This window comes from Ictalurus punctatus, chromosome 16, assembly GCF_001660625.3.
Source record: "Ictalurus punctatus breed USDA103 chromosome 16, Coco_2.0, whole genome shotgun sequence".
Lineage (NCBI taxonomy): Eukaryota > Metazoa > Chordata > Actinopteri > Siluriformes > Ictaluridae > Ictalurus > Ictalurus punctatus.
Window position 1 is genome coordinate 6892501 of NC_030431.2, and position 14126 is coordinate 6906626.

General features: G+C 40.1%; 1 protein-coding gene across 1 annotated transcript in view; it reads right to left on the reverse strand.

The window, feature by feature from the left end:
- brap (BRCA1 associated protein) overlaps positions 1–7708 on the reverse strand; it is a 16849-nt gene extending 9141 nt beyond the window's left edge. The window contains exons 1-11 of the mRNA XM_017489073.2: positions 7334–7708; positions 6756–6914; positions 6027–6210; positions 4954–5143; positions 4695–4808; positions 2232–2380; positions 1627–1702; positions 1092–1230; positions 864–973; positions 683–772; positions 489–592 (exon numbers count right to left, since the gene is read on the reverse strand). Coding sequence (XP_017344562.1) covers positions 489–592; positions 683–772; positions 864–973; positions 1092–1230; positions 1627–1702; positions 2232–2380; positions 4695–4808; positions 4954–5143; positions 6027–6210; positions 6756–6914; positions 7334–7412 — 1394 coding nt within the window. The 5' untranslated portion in view covers positions 7413–7708. The remainder of the gene's footprint in view (positions 1–488; positions 593–682; positions 773–863; positions 974–1091; positions 1231–1626; positions 1703–2231; positions 2381–4694; positions 4809–4953; positions 5144–6026; positions 6211–6755; positions 6915–7333) is intronic.
- Between the last annotated feature and the right edge of the window lie 6418 nt (positions 7709–14126).

Sequence of the window (14126 nt, forward strand, 5' to 3'; positions counted from 1 at the left end):
AACACAATACTGGAAAAGAAAGTGTTACTAAAAAGAAACAGCTGGAGGTTAATTGGCAACAAGTCAGAAACATAAAAAGATGTATCTTAGTATCTCATTCAGGTTTTATTTACATTTTACACAACGTCACAATTTTTTTTGGAATTGGTTGTACTGTAATGTTACTTGCATGTTATGTGGCACCCTATTTTAAGCCAGCCTTCCTCTTGTAAGTCTGAATGCGTAGGTGTGCTAATGTATTTTTATCAGGCCTGAATACTCACACTTGCTCTGATGGCTCTCTGTCTCTGAGAGTGTGCATGACTGTTAGCTTGTGGTTTTTGCTATAGTAATCTTGCACTCATTTCTGGAAACTGAAATTCCCCAGACAGGCAGTACAGGCTCTAAATTTACACACAACAGCTCTGTGCTTAGTGTGTGTTCTGCCTCATTTCATCCCTTCATAAAATCAAATGGTAGAAAAGTAAATCTAGTGAAAGGACTTTTACTTTTTCTCCATGGTCTGTTTCTCTTTGGTTAATTCGTTCAGCTTGAGCTCCAAGTTGTCACACTTCTCGATCGTCTCCTTAAATTTGGATTTCATATTGTTGATCTGAAACCAAATAACTATTACTTTATCTATGTAACAATAAAATAAATTTGAATATTAATGTTACTGGTTGCACTTCCAAAACTGTTTTACCTCTTCCGCTGTTTCTTTTTCTAGATGAACGATTTTATTTTCCCAGTAGATGCGTTGTGATTCCAGTTGGCTGGTCAGCAAATAAGAATACTGGGGAAAAGGATGGTGAATATTCTAAAATGTGTCACTGCAAACAATGAATTAATTGCTTATGTTAAACTAGAGCACAAGAAAAACAAACCTCAAGCTGTAGTGAGTCGATCTTCTCGTCCTGACAGGAGTCACCCTCACACTCATACTGCACGATTTTGCCGTCCGTCTTGTTGGCCACCAGCCGATGCACATAGTTATCTTAGTTTACATAAACAACAAAATTCTTATTTGACTCACTTTACATAAAAAAAAATAAAAAAAAACCCTGTGTATTCGGGCTCAGAAATATGCAGCATGACATCCAATGTTTGCATACCTCCTGCGTAATCCCAGACTCTGTGGTTGGTCAGCTGCATGGCGTAGGTGTGCTGTGTTTCCTCAAAATGCTTGTAGGCATGGCGACTAACGTAGCGTCCGCACCCGATGTGGCCGCAAATCAGGCAGATCCACAAGTTCTGTGGACAAAGTGTAAATTTTGCTGTGTATGCAAATATTGCAGCTAGTTTTTCGACATTAAACAGAATTCCGCACTCAAACGTATACTGTAGATTTGCACCTCCTAGAATCATAACGTGCTCATCAAAGCACTCCTATTTACAATATGTTCATATTGAACATCGTTTCAACACCAGCTTAGTACTACTGGCCTTTACCGTTCATACTGCAATGATTTATAATCCAACCAGAAGTTCCCTTTTGAGTCTGGTTCTACTTCATGTTGTCTCAGGGAGTCTTTCCTTGCCCACTATCTATGTCAGGATTTCTGTAAAGCTGCTTTGTGACAATGTCTATGGATGAACACACAATACAAATAAAAACAGAATAGGAGTAGAACTGAAACATCTGGCTACCTCTTGCACGCCGCACTCAAAGCACTTATTCTCCTCCACGGTCTCTGGGGTCTGACAATACCGGCACACAGGGCACCTAGAAAGAAACAACCGTCTGTGGGCACTCTTAAATACACAGTCAGAACATCATCCGTTCTAGCAGTTGGCAACTTTATTGTCCTCGCCTGTACTTTGCTCACCTTTTAAGTCAAAGGTCATCTGCTACAATGGTACAATAGCCTAAAAATAACACGTCATGATACTGTTTGGAATGAGCTAGGAAGAATGGAGAAAATTCCCAGCAGGTCTTTCTTTTAACAGATGTTAGAATAGTAAACAGTAATACGTTATTGTGTGTCAGTGCTTTATTATGAAGGACGAATGCAAAGGGGGGAAAATATCAAAAGATTTTTTTTGAGAATATCAAAAACATCACCGAAGTTTAAAAAAAAACAAAAAAAAACAGCTGGACTGAAATAAAAACAGAATCCACTTGCAGTGGGCTGTAATTATATACCAATACTTTGCAGAGTTTTGCAGAGTAAACTGTGTATAAATGATCTGCTTGGTTTAGCAGAGAACTGGAATAGCTGAATGGTGAGTGTGTGTGTGTGTGTGTTACTCACGAGGCATCCTCCCAGCGCTGCAGGCATTGGCTGTGGAAGCTGTGGTTACACAGGGTGGTGAGTACACCGTTCACCGACTCGTCCATGCGCTCCAGACACACCGTGCATTTGGGCAGCTCAGTCAAGTCCATCACTGGTAAACTGGCCCCCTGATGGGTTCAAAACCAGTAAAACAGTCCCTTAGCCTTTAAATAGCTCTACAAAACATGCCATTATTTGGAATAAAAATTAAATGTCGAGAAGAAGAACGTATTGAAATCATTCTCACGGTTGGATCGGGAAGCTACCGCAAGGTTTCGAGGGCTTTAACAGGAAATATGGCGAGCATGTCGCCAAACATATTAACTAATTTGGAAAGACTGGATGTTTTGCGAACTGACCAAAAAGTGGACGTCCACGAACATCCACTGACGAAGACACAACCGACCTGGTGCTGGCAAACATAGTCCCCAATGTATGGAGACTTGGGACACCCTGTAAGTAATATATAACCCATTTAATAACCCCTGTTAAAATTGCAAGTTTTTTGATGTAAAAAGGAAACCGAGATAAATCATCTCAGAACTTTATCCACCCTTTAATGTGATTATATCTACCAACAAAGTGAAACCAAGTGAAAAACAAACAAAAAAACACAACTTGCAATAACCTGGCAGCATAAGTGTACACAACCTTTAATGATACAGGGTACGTGACTGTACTCAGAATTACCCAATCACATTCAAACTCATGCTTCATAGTGATTATTGTACATAATCAACGATGTGATTCTGATTAACCACAACTAAAAATCAGCTGTTTCTGTAGGATTTTCTTGACATCATCTTCGTTTCATCTGACTGCTGAAGCCATGATCGCAAATAGCTTACAAAGCATGTATGGGATCTCGTTGTGGAAAGGTAGTAATCAGGAGAGGAGTACAAATGAATTTCCAAAACATTAGATGCACCACGGAACACCGTGGAGGAAACGGAGCATCACAGTGACATCAACAAGAACAGGACGTCCCTCCAAAAGGACAAAACAAAAACGTATCAGGGAGGCTGCCAAGAGACCTACGGCAACATTCGAAAGAGCTGCAGCAATATCTGGTAAGTACTGGTCACTCCCTGCATGTGACGGCAATCCCCACAAACTATGTGGCAAAATGTGTTATGGTCTGATGAGACCAAGGTATAATGGATAGCTCCAAATACCAATCTATTTTAGCAAAAAAAAAAAAAAAAAAACTGCAGGTCTCTAGACAGCTGAAGCTGAAGAGAAATTTCACCGCCCAGCATGATAACGACCCAAAGCACAAATTCAAGTAAACAAAGGAATGGTTGCAGAAGAAAATGATCAATGTTTTGGTGTCCAGATCTAAAATCTATTGAAAACCCGTGGAAACACTTGAAGAAGGCTGTGCACGTTGATATACAGTGCTGTGAAAAAGTATTTGCCATCAGTCTTCTGATTTCTTCTGTTTTTGTGTATCTTATACTAAATTGTTTAAAAAATGAACATAAAATCTAAGATAAAACAAAGGCAACCTGAGCGTAAACAAAATGTTATTTCTTGAAGCAAAAAAGTTATCCAATACCAACTGGGCCTGTGTGAAAATGTATTTAACACCTATAGTTAATTACATCAGTCTGGGAAGGGTTACAAAGCTATTTCAAAGGCTCTGGGGCTCCAAAGGACCACAGTGAGAACCATTATCTCCAAATAGAAAAATTGCACAGTAGTGAACCTTCCCAGAAGTGGCAGAGCTTCTAAAATTCCTCCAAGAGCACAGCAGCGACTCATCCAGCACGTCACAAAAGAGCCAAGGACAACATCAAGGGACCTACACGCCTCTCTTGTGACTCCACTATCAGAAAGACACTGGGCAAAAATGGCATCCATGGAAGAGTGGCTAGGTGAAAACCACTGCTAACCCAGAAGAACATTAAGGCTCGTCTGAATTTCGCCAAAACACATCTTGATGGTCCTCAAACCTTTTGTTGATTGATGAGTCGAAAGTGGAACTGTTTGGAAGACAGGGTCCCGTTACATCTGGCATAAACCATACACAGAATTCCACAAAAAGAACATCATACCTACAGTCAAGCATGGTGGTGGAAGTGTGATGGTGTGGGGATGCTTTACTGCTTCAGGGTCTGGGCAACTTCCAATAATTGAACATGAACTCTGCTCTCTACCAGAAACTCCTAAAGGAGAATGTCTGGTCTTCAGCTGAAACTCAAGCATAGGAGTAAATCCTAGTCCTAGAAGTAAGTCAAAGACTGAACTCCACTAGCCTTGGCCTTCAGAGTTTTAATGTGTTGAGTTTTTGTTTTTTTTAAGACCCCTTATGCAGTTCCTCCACTGATTTATTACAGAGCATGTAAACATGGAAAACATGAAGACGTGGTAAACCTCTGAAAGAAGGGGGAAAGAAGATGCACAATGAAAACAGACTGGCATTTGCTGCCAAATTACTACCTCTTCAGACCTGATCACCTCAGCCCTCTCAACATAGACCAGCTGGCACACAGCATCCTCAATGGAGTTGAACTGCCGGCCGTTGCAGGTTGTATAGAAGCTGTCAGCATCAGCCTGTCGAAAGAAAAAGAAAAGAATATTAAGCAACGCCTTCTGACCAATCAAATTCAAGAACTCAGCTGCTGTGTTATAAAAGCAGTCTCCTATATTGCTGGCTAAGTGTAGTCACTGCACAAAAACCAGGCTGATCGGACCGTACCTGGGTGGCAAACTTTATCAGCACCATGTACTGGTTGGGCATAGAATCACGGATGATCTTCATGTGCTCCATGACATCATTAAAAGGTGCCACAAACTTCATGAGGTCATGGCTGGTCATTGTTGTCGACACACTGAGCACACAAAGCATGGCGCTGCGCCTCACGTCCTCCTTCAATGACGTCATCTTGCTGTAGGCAAAAGTAAACACGGAGTAAAAACACCGCTGCATAAAGGCATTCTTCTTCATAAAGGCAATCAGTGGAACAAAGAACCCATTGTTTGCACAATCTGTTTTGACAAAATATCTGTACACTGCCTTTCAAAAACTAACAATGTAATGTGCGTTAGTAAAAGAATGTTACCGTAACTATAGTTTCAGCGCTGCACTACAGCACAGTGAATATGAAAGGAAACATGAGGTTGATGTATGAAAGGTCAGCGCTAAGATATTTATTTCAATAAATGTGTTCCCATAGATGTATTTTAATTTTGGGATATCGCATTAAAAAAAAAAAATGCTGGCTGGAAACACCGGATGCAAATAAAATCTCCAGTATGTGCATTTAAAAAAAAAGTATACGCTCAATTGAGGCTGATAATTTTTTTATTTGATAAGACATGCGTATAAACGACAACGGAAACACATTTACCGAATAAATTCTGCAATAAGCATCAAAAAAAAAAAGTCATGTGACTTCACCTCAACAAATGATTGGATAATTGGCTCAGAAAAGTAAAAACGGTAGATAGCGAAAGTATGAGGCAGGAAGGCCGGGGGTTCAAGCCCCAGCACTGCCACTGTTGGACCCTTGAGCAAGGCCCTTAATCCTCTCTGCTCCAGGGGTGCTGTATCATGGCTGACCCTGCACTCTGACCCCAACTTCCTGACATGCTGGGGTATGTGAAGAAAAGAATTTCACTGTGCTGTAATGTATATGTGATAAATAAAGACTCTATCATTATACCCTGAATGGGACACGGTCCATCGCATGACACCATACATACACTCATACACACCTAGGAGCAATTCAGTGTAGCAAAATCCACCTCCAGACTTGACAGTGTTCTTACTTTGTCTTGTAGAGGTGCATGATGCCATGGATAATCTCCACAGATGGGTTGCCGCTGAAGAAAGAGATCTGATCTGGAAGTTGTTTGGAGGGCGATTCGGGGACTCTTGTGGCATCGCTCTCCTCTGTTTTACTGCTGCCACTTTCCTCGGTCGACTGCGCTCCCCCTTTCTCCTCAGGTACATCTACAAAGGAGCATGCAATTTTTTCAGAAATTCAGCCATGTCGCTATACTGATTCATTATGCTGCTGCTACTACTACAGACCTGTTTACTATCAGCGTTACATATGGTGGCTTATGAAATAATTTTCCGAATACTTTGCCGCACCAGTTCAGCGCCACACCTCAAACTGAATTCCTGTCAGTGTATGTTTATTTCGTTACAATTTCTAAAGCCAGTATGAACTATGAATTCTTTAGCAACTAAAGCCAAACTAGGGTATGTAATTTCAAAAGTGAGGAATGAGTCTTGTGCTGTCAGTAGGTTCTACGACTTTAAGGGATAATTCTGTTTTTGTTTGGGGTTTCCCCCTCCTACAGACAAGGCAGGGCTCCTCATAATCAATCTGTTGTCTCCCAACTGCCACCATCACCACCACCGCCGCCAACAACATCATCACCACCAACATCATCATCATCACCACCTCTATCAATGAATTCAGGTGATGCTGAGAGGTGGAAGAGAGCAAAAAAGAAAAAATTTGGGAAAAAACTAGAATTTATTCTAACCTGAGCTCGCCATAAGAGTCTCAATCACCATGTCTGACATGGCCCGGCTGCCCATGTGCTGATGGAGGATGGCGGCCTTCTCTATCTCCGTCTTGCCCCCGAGTGCCATCCTGGCCGAGGCCAGGGCCTTGTCTCGCATCTCCTCTTCAGACATCTCATCTGTGGGCGAATGGACAGAGAGAAAGCACTTCACTATGATTTTTATTATTATTTTTTCAGTCATCCAGATCCAGCTAGTTGTGAGAAGTCAAGGCTGGACATGTATATAGTGTAATAAACACAAAACCCAGGACAGTGAGCACTGTGTGAAGTCCCGTGATGTTCAACCTGCAAACTGCACAGTCACTCAGGAGAGACGAGGAGTCTGGAGGTGGAGAACACTGACAGGAAAGTTCTAGAGAAGTCTTGGTGAACATGTTAACTAGTTAACTAGTCAGTGGTCTACACTACTACACAACCCTCATTACATTACCTCACTACTCTCTCTTATACAGTTACTCACTACTTCTAACGATGAACAGCTGCTTTATTCCGGCTATTAAAGTTACAGCAGCTAGACTTTCAGCGTGGTAGCTTACCGGCACAGTACTGAAAACCTTGTGGCATGAGCGACTGGTCCGCGAGCTCCAGACGGATCACTACAAGTGATACGCTCATGTGTTAAACTGTCAGCTCGCGCGCGCTAAAGGCTACAGATTGATCTAGCACAAAGCAAAACAAAGCGCGAGCTCCGTGACACATAAACACCACAGACATAAAGAAAACGTCACAATATTGCTCAACAACTAGATACAAACACTGAGTTTTTGTCATTTATATCTCAAATAAATTTACTTCAGTGTTCAGTCTTTTTGTTTATTTATTTTACAGTTTCTGAATAAGAAAAGACGAGATAACTGAAGTTTAGGAATTAAGAAAATTATCCGTCATCCTTCACTTCCGGGTCAGATGATTTCACGTTTCAAAATAGAAGCTCTGATCAGTTAGATGACGTTACTTTTTCGGGGCCTTTTTCAAGGTATTACGGGAGTGAACGACTGTTTAAAAGACACACACACACACACACACACGCGCGCGCGCGCGCGCGCCGGTAGTGAAAAATTAAAGGATTTGTTCACATTTATCATGAAGACCTTAGACAAAAGTCTCATTACACATCCTAAAATCTGAATAAAATTAAGTTAAAATGTTTTTTCTTTGCAATGTATTTTAATTTTTTTGTTTTTATTTATTTATTTATTTATTTTTTACCACCCCAACACTTAATTTAGCAGAAAAATCTAAATAAAAATAAATAAACATTCCTGGGTCTCAGCAGGATATCAAACCCGCTGATTGTTTTTCTCTCCTAAAAAGATATTTTACAGAAGACTATTAAATCTCTTACATTCAATAAACTGAATACAAACAGATTTATTAATCTATCATTTAGTATGAGCATTTTCAAGGGGTTGTTATGTTATTCAGTTCAGCTGTGAAGTGCAGGTGCCTGGTAATTTACTGGTAATTTAGTGGTAATTGGCATTTGTCATCATGTGCGCACAACTACGAAGAAAATTATTGTTTCTGAAACTTTTGTAAATCCGACAGAAATGTCTAGTTTTGGCTACTGTTGTAGAAAAATCTCTCCAACCTCCAAGTCAAAAAACAGTGATAGACAAGGGGTTGTAGATGTCAAAAGAAATCAAACATTATTTAAGCAATAAAGTTGAGATGTCTGAATTCATGCAACATAACTTGGGTCTTTTATACTATTCTGAACAGTGTGCTCATCTTAGGCGGGGTTTTCACCACAATTAATTACTCCTGTCTATATGTTGCCTTGCGCAAGACCAGCCCATCAGTTTGTTGTTTTTTTTTGTTTTTTTTTTTAAACCGTCGTAAGTTCACTCTGTACAAAATTAGCTCCTACCGCCTTTTAATGGTTTCTCTCTCCTTAGTTACCCTGAGGCCCCCAAACCATAGTTACTCTGAGGCCCCAAAACCATAGTTACCCTGAGGCCCCCAATCTATAGTTACCCTGAGGCCCCAAAACCATAGTTACCCTGAGGCCACCAAACCATAGTTACCCTGAGGCCCCAAAACCATAGTTACCCCGAGGCCCCAAAACCATAGTTACCCTGAGGCCCCAAAACCATAGTTACCTTGAGGCCCCCAAACCATAGTTACCCTGAGGCCCCAAAACCATAGTTACCCTGAGGCCCCCAAACCATAGTTACCCTGAGGCCAACAAACCATAGTTACCCTGAGGCCCCAAAACCATAGTTACCCTGAGGCCCCAAAAATATAGTTACTCTGAGGCCTCCAAACCATAGTTACCCTGAGGCCCCAAAAATATAGTTACCCTGAGGCCCCCAAACCATAATTACTGTGAGGTCCCCAAACCATACTTCCTTTAGCCCCAGAAACCCCATACCATAGAGGTATCTCTAACTTACACAAGTATGCACACAACATGTCTAGATGTTAATTTATTGCTTGAGTCCTTGTGTAGAGGAGCACAAGGCAACACAGGATTTTTCTAACTACATACTTATAGTAATATATAGAATATAGCATCATTTGAATATACTCTATAGCTTTTAATTATGCTTCTTTAAATCAACTATATATATATATATATATATATATATATATATATATATATATATATATATATATATATATATATATATATATACTTCAATTATGCTTTTTTAATATACTCTGTAGTGCGCGAACATTTACACACAACTTACTAAAAGATTGTCAGTATTTATCATGTTGTCATTATAAGATGAGAGAAAGAGTGGGGTGCTGAGTCAACAACAAAAATGTTCTTACTAGCATGGCAGTGTGAAGTGCTGCGTAGCTGAAAATAGATAGTTGTTTTGTTTAGTTCTGGTCAGCAATGCCATGTTTTTCTGTGTGTTTGATAGCAATGTAATCTGTTTACAATAGAAGTGGATTACATAGGCCTATTGTTTACAGTGTAGTCTGCTTCCACTGTAGAGAGAAACAAAGGTGATTTTTGTATATGTAGTGATAGTGTGATTTAGTTGCACATTTTTGGGAGTCACAGACAGGCACAATAGGGATGAGAAACATTGGAATATGAACTTGTTTAGTAAAAAATTGAACAAGTAGACTGTAATAGATGGAAAGACATTTTATTTTTGATTTTGCCCTGCGATGGGTTGGCACCCTGTTCAGGGTTCGCCTTGTGCCCCGAGTTCTCTGGCATAGGTTCCAGGTTCCCTACGACCCTGTGTAGGAGAAGCGGTATGGATAATGGATGGATGATATTCCATGATTAGAGAATGTGACGTTATAGCGTTAATGGTATAGACCTCTGTATAGATACTCACAAAAGTATAGACTTAAAAAAAAAAAAAAACCTTATGATGATAAAATCATAGAAATCATTTCTACATGTTGCTAAACTACTGATGGGTAAGAGGTTTTATACCAGTTTCTCTACCCAAATGTGTTAACACATTTTAGCACTGCAATATAATTTAAAGGTTTAGTCAAATGGCAGACGTTACCCAACGTGAGCAGAATTTTAAATAATACAGCCCTCCCTTTGGTTGTCTTCCAAAACTCTTAAAACACTGAATGCTGAAGAGAGTTTCACATTCTGAATTCTGCAGTGAAAATGATTGGCAGGTTGCAGACACTTCCTTGTCCTGATTTGCTGAAAATGGCTGGTCCACGTTACTGTAGATAAATATAGAGATACGGTACCATGATATACCAAACCCATGATCTTGGATTGTACAATGATCATACGGTGAAGATTTGATGTTGAGATCTATATTCGCTTGCAACAGCATCAGGTTGGATTTGTAATTTTGTAATTTAACACAACTATAGGGGCTGTCCTGGATCGCAAACACTGGATAGCATATGAACACACATGAAATAGCATTCAAAAACATACACAGCCTTAATCATGCCACAGCATCACTAGTGTGACACTTTTTTTTTTTTTTTTTTACACCCAGGGACTTTATTTGCATGTTTGGCTCACAGCATTTTTCCTGGAACACAAAGCCATAAGTAACAGATAAACCAGAGTGATCTATTAGTTTATCTGTTATAAGGTTCTCTCTCTCTCTCTCTCTCTCTCTCTCTCTCTCTCTCTCTCTCTCTCACACACACACACACACACACACACACACAAATCAAATCGTATATGTTCATGCTCACCTCCTTTCATAGCATCACACTTACACTCCAAATGTTGTACTGTTACTGTTGTACTTGTTGCTCCCCATATGCAAAGAAAAAGTATTTGCATATTTCTAACATGTAAATCATAACAATGACACTGGTTTATATGTTTGATATACAGTATATAGAGACATATATCAAATATTTGCTATTTCATTGTCATGATATGACATACTGAATATTGCTTATATATTTTGGATTTTTTTTTTTTAATCACCCAAAGAATCCCCACCCTTATATTTCCATGCTTGAGTAGATATTATGGGTGGGACTATTCTCAGCACAGCACAGACACTGGCATAGCAGTGGCATTTTAATGTGTGTTACACTGGTCCAATAACAGCAATCTCAAAAGATTATGTTCATGAAATGAACCTTAATATAGTTATTTTACAGTCAATGGGTTTGTGGTTGCAAAACGTTTGAGACCCCACCACTATAATCTTTTATTAGTGTCAGTTTCTGATCACAGGACTGCTGTTGGCTGGGCTTGGTAGACTGCAAAAAAACAGAAGTGTTATTTCCTAACACCGTCTATGCACTTGATATACACATACCAAAACCATACACAGCACACTCTTAAAAATAAAGGTTATTCGAGGGTTCTTTACAGCACCAAAGAACCTTCTCTTAATGTTGATAAGACTAAAGAGATGATTGTCGACTTCAGGAGAACCCAAGCGGACCACTCTGCACTGCACATCAATGGAAGAACTGTGGAGAGTCAAAAGCTTCTTGGTGTGCACATGACTGAGGACTTCTCCTGGATTCTAGAAGGCCCAGCAGTACATCCACTTCCTGCGGAGGCTGAAGAGAGCCAAAGTTCCCCCTCCCATCCTCACCTCCTTCTATAGAGGGATGATAGAGAGCATCCTGAACAGCTGTCTCACTGTGTGGTATGGGAACTGCACAGCCTCCGACCGCAAGATACTACAGTGGATGGTGAGAACAACGGAAAAGATCATTGGTGTTTCTCTACCGACCATCGACACCTCATTACACCTATATTACAGAAAGTCTCGACTTAGACAAATGGACTCTATGTAAAACTTTGAATTGTATGAGTCCAAGACGAGCACAGGAAGTGGTAGACTGTATCCTACCTATAGCACATTCCCAACACTCTTCACTTATTTGTACTCCTAACTCCATTTCCCATGCATTCTTTATTTTGGTACTTGACTCACTACCTAACATCAGAATAAAATCATAAATCTTAGAAATCATTCCTCTCTGGTGTGGATTGTTTGAAAACAAGCTTTCCCAAGCCTGTTCAGGAGGCGCAGAGGGGAAATTAGGAAAACATCTGGAAACAAAACTTTGAATTTGAAAATAACGGAATAGATGCATCACAGGGAGGTCACAAGTAGATGACAGATTGGCAAAGCTATCAAAGACACCATCGGCATACAGATTTTTAAATTGTTTAATACCCTTGTCATACCACACTGAAAATGTAGAGTCCAAACACGATGGAGGAATTAAGTGGCTGTTGCATAAAGGACCCAAAGAGGATGCACCTACAAATTTAAAGCGCCGTCTAAATTGATACGAAATCTTAAGTGTGTTAAGGACAACTTGATTATCAGTATATAGAGAGAGTTTTGTAGGTAGAGAGGAATAAAGTAAAGCAGGTATAGGGGATTGACTGACTGACTAAATCGAAAGGGTAGATCTGACTGTTGGAGAGAAAATGCTGCAGTATTGATGGGAAAACAGTCGCTTTTCTCCAAATTTAATTTATAACCCGAGACAAAACTGAAGGTTTCCAGAACACCTAAGACAGCAGGCATAGAGGCAATAGGATCGGTTACAACTGGCACCCTGTCCAGGGTGTACCCCACCTCGTGCCGATGCTCCCTGGGATAGGCTCCAGGTTCCCGTGACCCTGAAAAGGAGTAAGCGGTAGAAGATGGATGGATGGATGGATCGGTTACACACAATAACAAATCATCAGCATGTAGCGACAATTTGCATTTAACACCGTATTGGACTATTCCTTTAAACAAGTGGGAAGATCTTAGCACTATAGACAGAGGCTTGATAGCGACAGCGAAAAGCAGAGAGGATAAAGGACAGCCTTGGCGACACCCTCGTCCGAGAGCAAAATAATCAGAATAAATATCATTCGTATGAACCCTGGCTTTAGGGGATGAGTAAAGGAGGCGAATCCAAGAAATAAATTTAGAGGTCAGGTTTTTTAATGAGGGTTTTGATAACCACTAGTTGAAATAATTTAGGTACATAGCCAGTGCTAAAGGAAGAATTGGTTCTTTTTAGAGTGGGTTTCATTAGTTCTGGAATAATCTGTTTAAAGAAACATGCAGGTGAGGGATCTAGTATATAAGTTGATGATTTTGATGAAAAACATTGGTTCCTTGACACATGGCACTGCTGTGAAGAACCATTACTGGGTTCTTTAAAGCACTAGTAAATAGGTGGTTCTCTAAAGAGTAAAAGGTTCTTTATGCAACTTAAAAGGGAGCGGTATCCTATGGGATCAGGCCGAAAAATAATAGTGGCATGGTAGTGGCAGTGTTGTGGTGGTCTCTTTCCACTGATGGATGTACCGGGGAACTCACAAATAGTCTAAAGTGCATGAATGTGGTAGATTTACCTGATAAAATGGCCGACACGTGTATGTATTTTTCTCACATGTGGGTCTGGGGATGTATTTGAACTGGCATGACTCATCTATGAGGGTGAAGGAAGCATCAAGGACTTAACATACCAATTTATTTCTCTTGATGTTTCCATATTGTCCATTAAATCATGAAAATGGCGTGCTGCAAAGTGATAAATGATTTGAAATATAATGCACACATGCAGTTCAAATATAAAGAAAATGATCTCTTAATGTGTTGTAATGTTCTAGGAAGAAGCGTTTTCTAGTCGTTATCAGAGGAAGTACTGTAGCTGTGGTATGAGTGATGTGTCTATCACGAACGAGTCGACTCTTCTAGATGATCCGGCTCTTTTCTTGCTGTGTAATTGAATCCCACTTCTGAGTTCTCACATCTGAATGGAAATGCTATAATGTTTGTATTCTTCAGGCAGTATGACAGGGAGACTCTGAGATTTATCAGGAAAAACTGCAAATGAAGTACAGACACAATGCTCACTATAAGATTAAAGCAAGTTTACTGTGTTTGTCAG